Source organism: Musca autumnalis, unplaced genomic scaffold, assembly GCF_047663935.1.
Source record: "Musca autumnalis isolate F117 unplaced genomic scaffold, ASM4766393v1 scaffold_4, whole genome shotgun sequence".
Taxonomy (NCBI): domain Eukaryota; kingdom Metazoa; phylum Arthropoda; class Insecta; order Diptera; family Muscidae; genus Musca; species Musca autumnalis.
Genome location: NW_027411977.1, coordinates 175,313,257 through 175,328,527, shown reverse-complemented (window position 1 = coordinate 175,328,527; position 15,271 = coordinate 175,313,257). Strand labels below are relative to the sequence as shown.

The 15,271-nt window shown below is 38.5% G+C and overlaps 2 protein-coding genes across 3 annotated transcripts in view; one reads left to right on the top strand and one right to left on the bottom strand.

Annotated features, from left to right (window-relative positions):
• The window catches only part of Zip71B (Zinc/iron regulated transporter-related protein 71B), a 66,087-nt gene extending 64,808 nt beyond the window's left edge, over window positions 1-1,279 (top strand). The window contains exon 4 of the mRNA XM_073983514.1: window positions 13-1,279. Within this exon, the coding sequence (XP_073839615.1) occupies window positions 13-1,079 (1,067 nt within the window). The 3' untranslated portion in view covers window positions 1,080-1,279. The remainder of the gene's footprint in view (window positions 1-12) is intronic.
• On the bottom strand, window positions 1,261-12,679 carry mRpL39 (mitochondrial ribosomal protein L39). Of its 2 annotated transcripts, XM_073983515.1 has the most exons (6): window positions 12,620-12,679; window positions 9,466-9,757; window positions 9,058-9,376; window positions 8,899-8,999; window positions 8,402-8,844; window positions 1,261-3,064 (listed from the first exon to the last, which is right to left on the bottom strand). In XM_073983515.1, exons 2-6 carry the CDS (start codon window positions 9,536-9,538, stop codon window positions 3,005-3,007), a joined length of 996 nt encoding a protein of 331 aa, XP_073839616.1. In that variant the 5' UTR covers window positions 9,539-9,757; window positions 12,620-12,679; the 3' UTR covers window positions 1,261-3,004. The 2 variants fall into 2 exon arrangements, with proteins under 2 accessions (XP_073839616.1, XP_073839617.1); XM_073983516.1 differs by lacking the exon at window positions 12,620-12,679 and having other exon boundaries at window positions 9,466-10,584.
• Between the last annotated feature and the right edge of the window lie 2,592 nt (window positions 12,680-15,271).

Below are 15,271 nucleotides of genomic sequence, written 5' to 3'. Positions count from 1 at the left end.
TTTTCTTTTCAGCTTGGATTTATGCCAGTGCATCGATATTTATACTCTCTGCTTGTGGCTTGTTAGGAATACTTTTGGTTCCTCTGATGAAGACAGTAGCCTATCAAGAAATACTCAACTTCTTAATTGCCGTTGCCGTTGGAACTCTCTCTGGAGATGCTTTAATGCATCTTTTGCCACATGCCTTAGTTAATGAACATGCTGCCTCGTCCTCATCTTCGCATGATCATGAGCATGATGGACAAGATCATGACCCATCATCACATTCCCATGACACAACGGCGGTATGGATATGTGCTTGTGCCTTTTTCACTGCAGTATTTATGTATGTTATCGAGAATCTCTTACCTCTATTGAGAGGAAAACCTGATCAAGGATCTCATGGTCATGGCCATGGACACAGCCATAATCATCACCATCATCACAGTCATAACCACAACCACACAAATAACAACAACAGCAAAGAAATCTTGGCCACTAATAATTCCTCGGTTGCAGAAAACAATGGAGATGCATCAGCAATTCCAGAAACAAAAGATGTTCGAGAATTGAATGTTATGTTAAATGAAGCAAAACTGGATGCAAAGAAACCATCCAGACCACTTACACCGCTGGCCTTCATGGTCATTATCGGCGATGGTTTACACAATTTGACTGATGGTTTGGCTATAGGTGCTGCCTTTGCCTCGGCACCTGTAACAGGCTTGGCTACTGCCTTCGCTGTTCTTTGCCATGAATTGCCTCACGAATTGGGCGATTTTGCTCTACTACTTCAGACTGGCGTCTCAATACGCAGAGCAATTTACCTGAACATAGTCAGTTCTGTCTTAAGTTTTGTTGGTATGGCCATAGGTCTATTAATAGCTGGACTCCACAGTAGTATGACCCAATGGATATATGCAGGAACAGCTGGATCGTTCCTCTACATAGCGTTGGCTGATCTTGTGCCAGCAATGGCAGCCGAAAGCAAAGACAAACTAAAGACCTCTCTTATACAAGTGATTGGTGTATTAGTGGGTGGCTTCATAATGCTGGCCATAGCTATTAATGAAGATCAACTAGAAAAACTATTCAAATAGTTAGGAAGTTACTTTTGCAAAGTTAAGCCTATTGCCAAGTGCCAAGTATTAAATCTATAAATACTATTTGTAAATCTCGTATCATTTAGTTAGTATGTAATATTTTTGTTTAGTTTTAAGTTGTACGAATTTCTAATTGTAAAAATATATTTAAATGAATAATAAACGTGAAACGAAGAAATTACAATTTCCCGAACAAAGGAAATAATTATTTATTTACTTAATCGAACATTGGTGGCGTCGTTTTTTATTGGGATAGCTAATACAATTTTGTTTTTTTTTTTTTTTTTTCAAAATAGTCTGGCTTAATCCCAACTAACTTATTAGTGGACAAAGTTTGGCATTGTTCGCCAAGGGGTAAGGCAGGGAAGTCTAGTTTCGATCCACGCCACTGGATCTCATCAGTTCCCTTGTTTCTTGTTTGTCGATATTCTCCACCGAAGCTATTCTACAATAACTTCTTCAACAAGAAACTTTTCATACCCAAACATCAATCGTCATCTCGAAGTATAAAGGTGAACAAAGAAAAAACTTCATTGAGAAGTTTTTCTTTGGCAAAAAGTTAAATTACAGTATAGTCTCGACAATCCGGACACCACTTGTTTCGGTGATGTCCGGATTACCGAGTAGTCACAAAAACAAATAATTTGGAAGTTAAAATCGTTATCATCGGACGTTTACTAGATAATAACCTGACATCTAAGGTAAACGAATTCATATTAAGCAAATATCACGTGTTTCGATCATTTTAAGACTGGGAGCAGCTTTCCTGGCTACCAAATTTACTTCTTAGGTGTCATTTTTGTAGTCTAAAACTTCTCTACAATTGGTGCATATTTATTCATAGCCCATGTACTCCTGTTGATTATCAGTGTCCATGGGACATGAGCCTCTTACGACTTGAGCAACTGACTTTATCCTGTCGTCGAAATCAAAGAAAGGTATTGTTTTATATAAATGTTATAGCCTTCTAATAAGACAGTTGTATAATTACGAGAATACAATACCACAATCCGTATTTGACGGTGATTTTGTATATCAAAGAATGAAAATAACTGGAGTCATGCGTTCTTTAAATAAGTTATAATTTTTTCTTTACCAAAAAATCGATAAAATTAAATTGTTTAAAATTTCGGTAATTAACGATATTTTTCGGTAAGTTATCGATCAAAAAAGTAGTTAAGTGCTGCCTATAGCAAGTGTGCTGTCAACTTTTATTTAAACTTTCATAATTCATAATTTTGCATTTTAATTCTACCGACTTTTGTCGGTAACTCAAAAACTAAGTTAGAGGATCTAAAAACTACGTTATTAATCCTGACGCTTAAAATATTTTAAACAAATCTAGATAAATTATTACACTGTTCTAAGGTACTTTTTCACTAACCAGAGGCCTAATGAACTAAAACCTTTAGAGGAAAAGAACACCCAACATCGATTTTTAAGGAACTATGCTACCCCCAACACTAGGTTTAAAACAATTTTGAGCGAAACAGAAATTAAGAGAATATGAGAGGACTTAACATTTGCCGTTATTCTTGGTATTTCGAAATTATTTTTTAATTGTGAAAACAAAATTTTGTATCTATAATCGTGCTTGAAATTAATTATTAAAGAATAATTACAAAACAATACTTAAACGTCCAAGCGTTGTTTAATTGGATGCCCGTTCACACGGCTGGTTTAAAATACTGTTGCTTACCATACCGGATTACCGCGTTGTCCGGATTATCGAGACTATACTGTAGTCTTTTTAAAATAATAAAAAAACAACAATGGTATTAAGCCAAACTACTTTGAAAAAAAAAACAAAACTTATTTTTTTTTTTTTTTTTTTTATTTCTTATTATTTAACTGGGTGACTTAAGTATTTTTTCTTTTCAAACAAAACAAAATACTAACTTAAAAGTAGAAATAAAAACAATTTACGCCATTTGCATATGGGACAATTCCTCGAATGGTTCGTTGGGTTGGCGAGCTGGATTCTGAAAAGATAAAACAAATTCATTACAATAAATTATGGTGTACCAGTAATATCGATTTTGTTTTTTAAACTATAAAAAATAGAAAGATTTTCTCAAGATGTTTGCATTTGGATTGATGTATCTACTGGTTATGTTTTGAGACACACTTCACACCTCACTTCACCCCTCAAGAATTTTGTTCACCATTAAAGCTTATTTTTCGAGTATTTTATGGACGGACTAGGGTGTACTATTCTTTTTAAATACCCTAATGAATCGTAGCCCCATGAAATTTGCAAAAAATAAGAGTAAATGGGGTGAAAAAATGCTTGAAGCGTGAAGTGAGAGGTGAAGTGTGACTCAGAACATACACGTACTACCCTATATATGAAACATCCTATAGCTGACGCTCCTCAACTGCGATAAATGGGGGACGAGAGGACCACATACATACAATAGTTGTTTATGGCATCTGTGACTGCTTCCGTGTAAATGCTATTTAAACCTGTTTGTTGATCTTGGGGGTCTCTCTTGTAACGTTAGACCTCTCTTTCTAGATCATGAAGATCCTTTCAGACATGCCTGGGTGGGGGAACTATCCACCATATATTGATTAGGATGGCTCTCACGGTAAAATTCGAGCAAGTACCACAACGAAATCTTTATCTCCTCATGTAGATGGTACACTGAAGACATAAGGAAGCACCCTGTTGATGTTCTCAGGGCGCCATTCTGACAAGTTTGAATATTATTCCATTGCGTATCACATAAACTTGCGGACCAAACTGGTCCCGCATAGCCCACCACAAACCAACCTAATTCGTTATATGTGGTCAACAAGGTTTCTTTATCAGCTCAGTGCTGCCGGCTAGGGACTTGAGGATCAAGGTCCTACTTTTCAGTTGCAATCCCACGGCAGCGGGTTCTTTCGTACCGGATTGACCCGGAACAACACAAAACCAATGTTCCGGCCAGCGGCTGCCACCTCAGTGTGTACATGTTCGTATTTGTTTCGTTTTTCTGTGTTGGGAGCAGCATATCCCGGAATGCCTGCTCCGAATTCTATTGGTCCGAGCCGGGACGGAAGAAAACCCAGGACCAATATATCTGTGCTCAGTTTGTCACATTCGCATCTTCACCCACATCCAATCTTCGGTGAGATGCAATAGATGTCAGGAGTGGGTGCATCTAAGGGGTTGCTCTGGACTCGTCCACGTGAGGGACTACGACAGGGACTATGTTGCTGCATGCTGTGTGAACACAGTTCCCAGTGAGTCGTCGTCGGATTACGAGACTCCCTCGTCGTCTGACTACGAAACTCCCCCGCAGTCCCCTCGACAACAACCACACACGCAGCCTTTAACACCAGCCGTTGTTGTCCCAATTCCCGAAAATGCAGCCTTTTTGCAATTGAATTGCAATGGACTCCGAGGTAAGATCGAGGAAATAGTAGATTTTATGAGTCGGAAGAACATCAAGGTCGCGGCGGTGCAGGAAACCAAGCTGAACAACAACCACAGCTTAGAGCATTGCGATGGTTACAATGTTCTGAGGAAAGATCGCACCAGAAGTGGAGGTGGGGGATTGGCTTTCCTATTGCACCAGTCTGTCCAATACAGACCTATCTCGCTTGAGCCTGTCTCTAATGACCCATACATGGAATGTATGGGGGTAGCAGTCAGGTGTGGAGCTGCCGAGATAGAGTTGCTGAATGTATACATCCCGTCGAGAAATAGCTGTATCCATGATTATATGCCTGACATTAGCCCGCTCTTGCAAGGTCATAATCGTCTGGTCCTGGGGGATTTTAATGCGCATCATGAGATGTGGCATTCGGCCCTCGGAAACGACCAGAGAGGTACAGCGCTGGCTGAGCAGATTGATAGCTCTACGTTTTGCACGGTCAATGAGGGCGCCCCTACCAGAATTAGAGGAGAGTGTCACAGTTCGCCTGACATAACCATCGTGTCACCTGGTCTGACAAATGACGTTACCTGGCAACCCGTCATTTCCCTTGGATCAGACCATCTCCCCATAATTGTCTCCATTAGCAGACCACCCGACTTCATCACCTCTGAACGCCGCACGTTCGTCAATCATAAAAAAGCTGATTGGCCGAGTTTCAGAGAGTTCACCAATCACCGCTTCAGAGAATTGCCCAATCCTTCTGATGTTCGGGTAGCGGAAAGGACGTTCCGGGACATCATCACTGCTGCAGCCGCTCGCCATATCCCTGCTGGTCGAATACCCGAAGTAAGACCAAATTTCCCAGCAGAGGCGACGGGATTAGCAAACGAGCGTGATGAGCTTCGTCGTATCAACCCCAATGACCCCAGAGTCAGGGAGATGACACTGGAAGTTAACAGGCTGGTCGGCGAGCATAAGCGGAACAAATGGTTAAATCATCTGAAGAGCTGCAACATTGGAGCCGGTATAGGTGAATTGTGGGCAACGGTTAAGTCACTCTCGAACCCTGGAAGAAGGGAAGATAGGACCTCAGTCACGTTTGGCGACGTTACGTTGACTGACCCGAAGAGGTGCGCAAGTAATTTCAATCGACAGTTTGTCGAGCATCCCGAGAGTGACAGGGCGAAGAGAAGAGTATTACGTCGCATCAGATCTCTTCCTGCCGAGGATGAACCACCACAATTTACAATGGATGATGTTGCCAATGCCATCAGGAACGCTAAATCATCCAAAGCGTTGGGCCCTGATGGAATCTCCATGGTAATGTTGAAGCAGCTGGATGAGCCGGGAGTCGAGTATCTCACCAAAGTCTTCAACTTGTCGCTAGCCACCCTCGTTGTTCCCGAAGTCTGGAAAATGGGCAGGGTGGTCCCACTACGGAAGCCAGGCAAGGATGCCAGCAAAAGTGAATCGTACAGACCGATTTCGCTTTTGTCGCCCGTAGCAAAGACACTTGAGGCCTTGATCATCCCCAGTATCAGAAATAGCTATCAAGTTGCCGATCATCAACATGGATTCCGTAAGCAGCACAGCACGACAACAGCGCTGCACGCCGTTACCACATATATCTGTAAAGGACTCAACCAGAGACGGCCGTGCGATAGAACAGTGATGGTGGCTCTTGACTTATCAAAAGCCTTTGATACAGTCAGGCACTCCACGCTGTTTGAGGACATTGAGCAGACAACCCTCCGGCCAAGCTTGAAACGTTGGATAGTCAACTATATGTGTGGACGCCAGTCGTACGTGGAATTCAGGAATAAGAAGTCCAAACCCCGTAGAGTGAAACAGGGAGTTCCCCAAGGTGGGGTGATATCTCCGGAACTGTTTAACCTCTACCTCTCCTGTATTCCACCCCCTCCAGACGGCATTGAGATCGTGACGTATGCGGATGATTGCACGATCTTGGCGTCGGGTACCTATCCTGATGACATCTGTGAGAGACTGAACAACTATTTAACTGATCTTACCACCTTTTTCCATTCGAGGAATATGCAGATTTCCGGCACAAAATCTACAGCCACTCTGTTCACCACATGGACAGCGCAGTTTGGACGTGAGTTGAATGTCGTGGTCGACGGTAGCAGAATTCCGACCACAAACTGCCCTAAAATTTTAGGGGTCACATTCGACACTACATTCACGTCGTGCGCACACGCCACAGCTATCTGCGACAAGTTGAAAAGTAGGAACAAGGTCCTCAAGTCCCTGGCCGGCAGCACTTGGGGTGCATATAAAGAAACCTGTGGTAAGCTATGCGGCGCCAGTCTGGTCCCTGAGATTGTGTGATTCGAACTGGAAAAAGATTCAAACTTGCCAAAATGCAGCCCTGAGAACAGCGACAGGGTGCCTCCTCAAATCTTCAGTGGACCATCTACATGAGGAGGCAAAAATTCTTCCTGTAAAGCAACACAATGAGATGCTTTCGTTGCAGTACCTGCTTGGATGTTATCGTGTGAGCCATCCCAATCACCATCTTGTGGGTAGGCCCGGCCCATTCAGGGAGATCAGGAAGGATATCCATGCTCTAGAGGAAGAGGTCCAACGATACAGGAGATAACCCCTAGATCAACAAGCATATCAAGTAGGTTTAAATATTATTCACACGGACGCAGTTGCCAAGACCTTAAGCAATTATAGTGTGAAAAAAGTACTTGGAGTACATCCTCCATCTATCGCAGCTGAGGAGCGTCAGCTGCCACGACAAACTAGAGTAGTTTTGGCCCAACTACGCTCGGGATATTGCAGTCGCCTAAATTCTTATTGGGCGGAAATCGATCGCACCGTGCAAGACATCTGCCCAGTATGCGGCATGGGCACGCACGACACACAACACCTTTTTAACTGCCCCGCCAAACCTACCCATCTAACTCCAGTGGATCTATGGCTACATCCCATCGAAGCAGCCACTTTTCTTGAACTGGAGATAGACCCAGAGCCAGATTGAAGAGAGGAACGAACAAATAAACATAACAAAAACACTGTTACAACAACAACAACTTTTCAGTTTGACGCAGATAGCTGTGGCATGCGCGACGCGCGGTAGACTTGAACGTTCTGTCGAATGTGACCCCTAGAATTTTGGGGCAGTTTGTGGACCGAATTCTTCTACCATCGATCACGACATTCAACTCTCTTCGCACCTGCGCCGTCCATGTGGTGAACTGAGTGTCCGTAGATTTAGTGGAGGATATTTGCATATTCCTGGCGTGGAGAAAGGTGATAAGATCAGTCAAATAGCAGTTCAGCATTTCACAAATCATATCCGGGAATCATCCGCATACGTTACGATCTCAATGCCGTCTGGAGAGGGTGGATTACAAGAGAGGTGGAGGTTAAACAGTTCCGGAGATATCAACACACCTTGTGGAACTCCCTGTTTCACTCTACGGGGCTTGGACTTCTTGTTCCTGAATTACTATGGACGTCCACACATATAATTGATTATCCAATTTTTCAAACATGGTCGAAAGGTAGTCTGCTCACACGGCTTGCTTTGAGTCCTCGACTAATATGTGTGGAGATGGTGTGCAGTGCTGTTGTAGGGCAGTGCTGCTTACGGAATCCATGCTGATGATCGGCAATTGGATAGCTATTTCTATTGTTTGGGAGGAGTAAAGCCTCAAAAGACCCTTTGCTGACATTCTTGCCCGGCTTCAGTAGAGGAACCACCCTGCTCCTTTTCCAGATTTCGGGCACTATGTGGGTGACTAGTGACAGGTTGAGAACTTTAGTGAGATATTCAAATCCCGGCTAATTCAGCACATCCAGCTCCCACAACTTCCCCGAAAAGACATATCAATGAGTGCACGCCGATTCATATTAACTCAATAATCCGGTGTAAAAACCTGATTCTGGCATAATGGCAAAAAAAGAAAAATATTAACTTACCAATTTTCTGGCCCTTTCCTCCAACGTTCCATAAGCAATGTGATTAAGGACAAAACCAGAGGGAAGAGCAACTCCCTGCACTCTATAAATGGCATCCTTATCCCCCTCATCGGCTAGTTTATGTACAGCTGCCACAGTACATTTTCCCAAAAATCGTGATGAAGCAATCATGGGTCCTCGGGATATGTCAATGTGACTACCTAAACGGTAGACAACAACACGTCCCTGATTTTGGCTTGAAATGCTAGGTAATTGTTCACTTTTGTATCGGGAATCTTTAAACATTTCTAGAGCCACATCATTATTTATTTCCAGACGTTCAAATTTAATATCCTTAGCCGCCAATTTGATCATTTCCGCAGATAATGCACGCAATTCTGCTTTCGTGGGTTCCCATGTTCTAGAACCTAGAACAATGTCATGAACAAAACTGCCAGATTTTACTAAAATAAAACTTTGGTTAAAATTATAAAAATGTAGTATTCCACATTACATACTGTTTGGTCCTGGGAAACTGTGTAATTGTAAATTGGCCTCTTCTTTGAATGCGTTCTGTAATGCTGCTCCCATCATAAAACTACATGAACGCCAAAAAGCTCTACAAAATAGATTTTTTAAATATTGTTGAAAGTACCGAGAATATTTAATTTACTTACTTATTGACAACATGTGGATCAGCTACAGTGAAATTTAACAGTTGCAGCGTACAATTATCCGGTAATGGTCTATGCATATCCCAAGCCACATTGCCATCTATCAAGGCCAAAGCAGAACGTTTGCAATGTCCTTCGCTTAAATGTTGAGCACAATTATAGGGTGTTGAGAGATCACGGTTCATAACCAATGTTACATCTTGAGGGAGACCCAAATAACGTACTTCAATCTTTTCTATACGACCCACGCTTTCACGTTGTCTTTTTTGTTCTTCATTGAACAACTCATTGCGCCTCTCGATAGCCGAGTTAGAAAAATTGCCTAGAAAAAAGAAAATAGTATATTAATTTCGAGGAAGGAGCAGATTGCAGGTTATTTAAAACCGGCAAGATGCAAGATGTTTGACATACGTAAATTATTGAATTTTTGCCATTTGGTTATAGAATTCCACAAGGCGGGGGCAATTTTTTGAACTCCAGACATTATTTTGTATCTAATAAACCAGAAGCGCTTTCTTTTAATTTATATTTTGGCCGTAATTTTAAACTGAAGCACGCAATTATTATTGCGTAAAATTGTAAATTGTATTTTTGTTTTCACACGTTCACCACCACCCTTACCAACGAATGAAACACATAAAACAAATGTCAGAAATGTCAATGATGCTTCTTTTTTACGGATACGATGCTTCTTCTTATAAATCTGGAAAGATACGAAAGTACTGTACGTTAGGTATGTTAGATTTCGAAAATGCATCTGCTTGTAAATTGTATCCAATGCCAAGTTTACACTGGCCCTCCAAAATCCACTGGATTTCACGAAATCCTGAAATTTACACTTATTTTTTGTTGATTTCAAACATATCACAATGATCAAGGTAGATGCATATGCGCAGCTGATCGAACATGACTGTTTAAAGTTGTTGTAAATTGAATTAATCATCAAAAATATAAAAATATAGAACTTTACAACTTTATTTGGAAAATTATCGTAAAATTATCTATATATTGTATTAATTGTGTATAGTACTAACAGATGAAAAAATAAAAAAAATGATTTTATCGTTGAGATATCATAATAATAAATTTTGATAAATAAAAGTTGATAATATTAGTACTTGCAGTACATTTCCCGTTTAGTGCTAAAAATGCGTTCCCGTACTCCGAAATCTAGCAAGACTTGCACTTCTCTTTAAACAAAAATAGCGCCGAATAAAGCTGGAAACAGATACAACGTTTGGGTAAAGTTTTGTGTCGTTTTGGCCGTTTTTACACTTTTGGGCATGATGCCGAAAAATTCAAATTCATTTGAAATATATGCCGACAAACAGATAAACGCTGGACTTTGGTATCGTCGTCGCCCTGTTGTTGTTGTTTTTTTCTCGACACCCAACGCAAAACTTTAATCAAACGTTGTATCTGTTTTCAGCTTAACTCCTTCTTCTCCTGTTTTCTGCCATACAATTTTGGCCTAGTAGAAACTAGCAGCAAGTATTTTCATTGGCATCTTATATGATAGCTGATACGTTGATTTTAACATTTATGCAATTTCCGTTATTTTTCCGTTCCCATAGTCCATATTTACATTAAAGTCCAATTTACATATGCACATTATACCCCAGACAGACGGCAGAGTTAATTTGCATTAAAAATGTCCTAATACCCCGGTTACACTATTGAAGGTTAACCCACTGGGTTGAATAGATCCAGTGGGTTAATCTTTGCTGGTTACACTTAGCATTTCGAGGATATAAACTGTCAGCTGATGTTTGTTTACGTATACATACAAAATAACTAATAAAGTCGTGTGTTACACTTTTACAATTTCTCGTATGAGATATCGTCCCTATTTGCTCATATTGGTATATTTTACACACAGGGATACATTTTTGTATCATGGTATCAATCGTACTTTTTGTTAAAAATGTGTCTAATAAAAAAAAATAAATAATTTTATGATTTCCAAATAACTTTAGATTTATTAATATGCTAGACAGACGGCAGCGTTAATTTGCATTAACTGTCTTAATTCAAATTAATTCGTGCATTATCCACCTTCTTAATGCACAAAATCAAAGGAAATTTAAACTAAATTTAGGTATTTCAATATGGCAATGCTGTAAAAGAGAGCCCATATTCATGTAGGAGAGAGAGCATATTCATGCTCTGAGACACAATTTGAATTGAAAATTAATTGTCTTTTGTCAAATTTCCATGTTTAAGAAAATAAAAAAGGAAAACAAATCAGAAATTTTCGCTTTTCTTTCAAATAAATAGTGGTCTTTCTCGAATAGAATAGCAGCTAATCATTTTTCGCGCCTTCTATCAAATCTATTTTTAAAATTTTTATTTTCACAAACATTTCATTACCCAACATACCAATTCTTTCGAAAATAATATCTTCTTCCAATGTTTCTTTACAGTTTTGCGACAGCTTTATAATATTAAAAAGACTCAAAAACATCGCGAATAAATTAAATTTATTTTTGCTTCATCGTGGTGAAAAAGTCAATGGTAGAAAGTATATTTGTTTCGCATATTTTGGCGAACTTTTGTAAAACTTTATGAAATGGTCTGCTGGGTACAAACAAACAACACAAACAGATGTTTCATAAATGCAGAAACTATCGTCTGTCAGGGTAAAAAGTTAATTCAAATTAAGGAATTTTTAATGCAAATTAACTCTGCCGTCTGTCTAGGGTATAACTCCATAAAATCTCATGCGACCAATCGTAAACGTGTAAAACACGACAAACTCTGTTGCAAAAACAGTTGCAACTTTTGGTACTTTTTGAGTAGAGTTGGATTTTTTTGCACAAATACCGAATACAACACTGTATTTTTGGTGGATTTGTGCCCGATTTAAAATAAACCCAGCCATGAGAGGATTTAATTTTTGTATGGCAAATCTGGTCAGATTTGAGCAGATTAAGCAAAAAAATCTTCATGAATTGGATTAACCCGGCAAAAAGCTGTAGTGTAACCGTGCTATAATTTGAATTAATTTTTCACCCTGACAGATGATAGTTTCTGCATTTATGAAACAGCTGTTTGTGTTGTTTGTTTGTACCCAGCAGACCATTTCATAAAGCTTTACAAAAGTTCGCCAAAATATGCGATACAAATACACTTTCTACCATTGACATTTTCACCACGATGTAGCAAAAATAAATTTAATTTATTCGCGATATTTTTGAGCCTGTTTAATATTATAAAAATATTGCAAAACTTTAAAAAACATTTGAAGAAGATATAATTTTCGATAGAATTGGTATGGTGGGTAATGACATTTTTTGTGAAAATAAAAATTTAAAAAAGAGATTTGTTAGAAGGACTGAAAAACGATTAGCTGCTATTCTACTCGCGAAAGACCACTGCTTATTTTGAAGAAACGCGAAAATTGCTGATTTTTTTCCTTTTTTATTTTCTTAAACATGGAAATTTGACAAAGGGCAATTGATTTTTAACAGCATTGCCATATTGAAATTGCTAAATTCAGTTTAAATTTCCTTTGATTTTGTGCATTAAGAATGTGGATAATGTACGAATTAATTTGAATTAATACCCCGGTTACACTATTGAAGGTTAACCCACTGGGTTTAATAGATCCAGTGGGTTAATCTTTGCTGGTTACACTTAGCTTTTCGAGGATATAAACTGTCAGCTGACGTTTGTTTAGGTATACATACAAAATAACTGATAAAGTCGTGTGTTGCACTTTTACAATTTCTCGTATGAGATATCATCCCCTCTTTGCTCATATTGGTATATTTTACACACAGGGATACATTTTTGTATCATGGTATCAAGCGTACTTTTTGTTAAAAAAGTGTCTAATGTAAAAAAATAAATAATTTTATGATTTTCAAATAACTTTAGATTTATTAACTCCATAAAATCTCATGCGACCAATCGTAAACGTGTAAAACACGACAAACTCTGTTGCAAAAACAGTTGCAACTTTTGGTACTTTTTGAGTAGAGTTGGATTTTTTTGCACAAATACCGAATACAACACTGTATTTTTGGTGGATTTGTGCCGGATTTAAAATAAACCCAGTCGTGAGATGATTTAATTTTTGTATGGCAAATCTGGTCAGATTTGACCAGATTAAGCAATAAATCCTCATAAAGTGGGTTAACCCGGCAAAAAACTGTAGTGTAACCGCACTATAAGGCAGTTAATGCAAATTAACGCTGCCGTCTGTCTAGGGTATTAAATGATTTCGTTTTACGAAATCCTAGAATCAAATTAAGTGTATTTACATCTATTTTTTTGCGTCATTTGCTTACGCACACAATCGCACATACACACATATACTATAACACAAACACACGCACACAATATATTTATTCAGAGAAATAGGAATTTCACAACACAAATGTGTATCAAATAACTTAAATTAATTCTAAAAACACAAAAACATATTTTTTGCAAGTTTTTTAAACATTTATTTTCACTTTTGTCATCGTTTGAGTACCCAGCAAAAAGTTTGCATCCGCGGATGCAGTTGAATCACTACAAGTGTACGGTACATTTGCCGTTGGAGTACATCTTTTCCTATGAATTCACTTATGAATTTTACAAGAGAGCGCGCAGCTAGGATGCACTCCATTTTGCTTCCACAGCACACAGCTGGGATGCACTACATTTTCGATCCAAATTACAGCTTTTGATGTATTGTTTTAGATTGAATTTAAAGGCACTCTTCGGATTGCGTTTTTAATCAGTCCAAAGATGCAATCATGGTACAATAATTCTTAGGTAGGCCACAGCTAACAGCTGATTACAATTTTTTTTTGTTATGGCTTAATCTGTCAAAACCGTGTTGACATGCAGAGTTGATATTTATTATTGATCAAAAAATTCAACTCTGTTTTGTTTTCATTTCAACATTTCGTTCTTCTTCTTTGTATACTCATCCGTTATCATTCATCAAAACAATTTTGACGTTTTAAGCCATAGCGACAGGGTTGTATTTTTTTGGCGATTCTCATACCTGGCCTACCTATGAATTATTGTACCATGGATGCAATTAAAATGCAAGCCATTGCGAAATACCCCAAAATAAATAAAACGCATTTATTATTTGTGTAAAACAAGGACACAAAGGACTTTGTTATATAAACACAAATTAAAAAAAGTTTCCATTAAATTCAGTCATATTTGAGCTTACTTCCTCCGTTCTCGATTTAATCCAAGCGCATTTGATTTTCTTTCATCATCCTAAAGTTGTTTTATGTTGCCTTCTCATCACTAGATCAGCTTTTGACATGGACTCCAACTCCACTCCATTAAAAATTTCCGTCTCGTGAATTACAGCAAAAATGTTCGCAACTTAAGTTGTTATTTATTTATTTATTTATTTAGAATTATACTTATAGTTAATATAAGGATAATTACAAAAAGGAATACAAGAGCATTAGCTACAAAGGCCATCAGCTCATGCTTGTTTAAATTTAATTTTTAACATTATGATTTTTTAGATAATAATATTGTTTCGTTTTATGTACATAAATATTGAATTTATATTTTGAATATTGATAGTTTTGATTAAATCAAATCCTCTGCTTTGCAGAAGAGTGCGTTGTTGTTGAGATAGGATGCTGCAAGATTGTAGTATATGTTTGACGTCTACGACAGCTCCACATTTGGGACATTTATTATCCATATTCTTATTAATTAGGTGTTGATGTGTTAGGATTGTATGTCCCATGCGTAAACGGGAAAATATCTTAATTTTCTTTTTCTCGATGTTCGTAGGATATACTGCTGCTTGGTTTTGTGGGTTAACATCACTATAGTAATGATGTTTAAAACTGTTCATGTTAGCCACGTGTTGTTCATGAAGGAGGGCTAAAATGTTTGCTTTGAGATCAAGACTTTCGATAATATTATCAAAGAGCAATGGGGAGTTGCAAGCTAACTTTGCAGCAGCGTCAGCATGCCCGGGAATCCACGCTATCTTTATTTTATTGTTGTGTGATGTAAGTAGGTCCCTTATTTTGTTGATGCCAGCCCACTTGGTGTTTGATATATTCAGTATTGATTTTATAGCAGATAAACTGTCAGTAAGAATCATTGTTTTTTCTTTGGATTGTTTTGCTATAGTGATAGCTTGTAATATTCCTGCTACTTCTGCGGTAAAAATAGAACAGAAATTGGATGTAATTTTTGAAGCAAGTATGTTGCCAGCTTTATTTACAACTGCATAAGC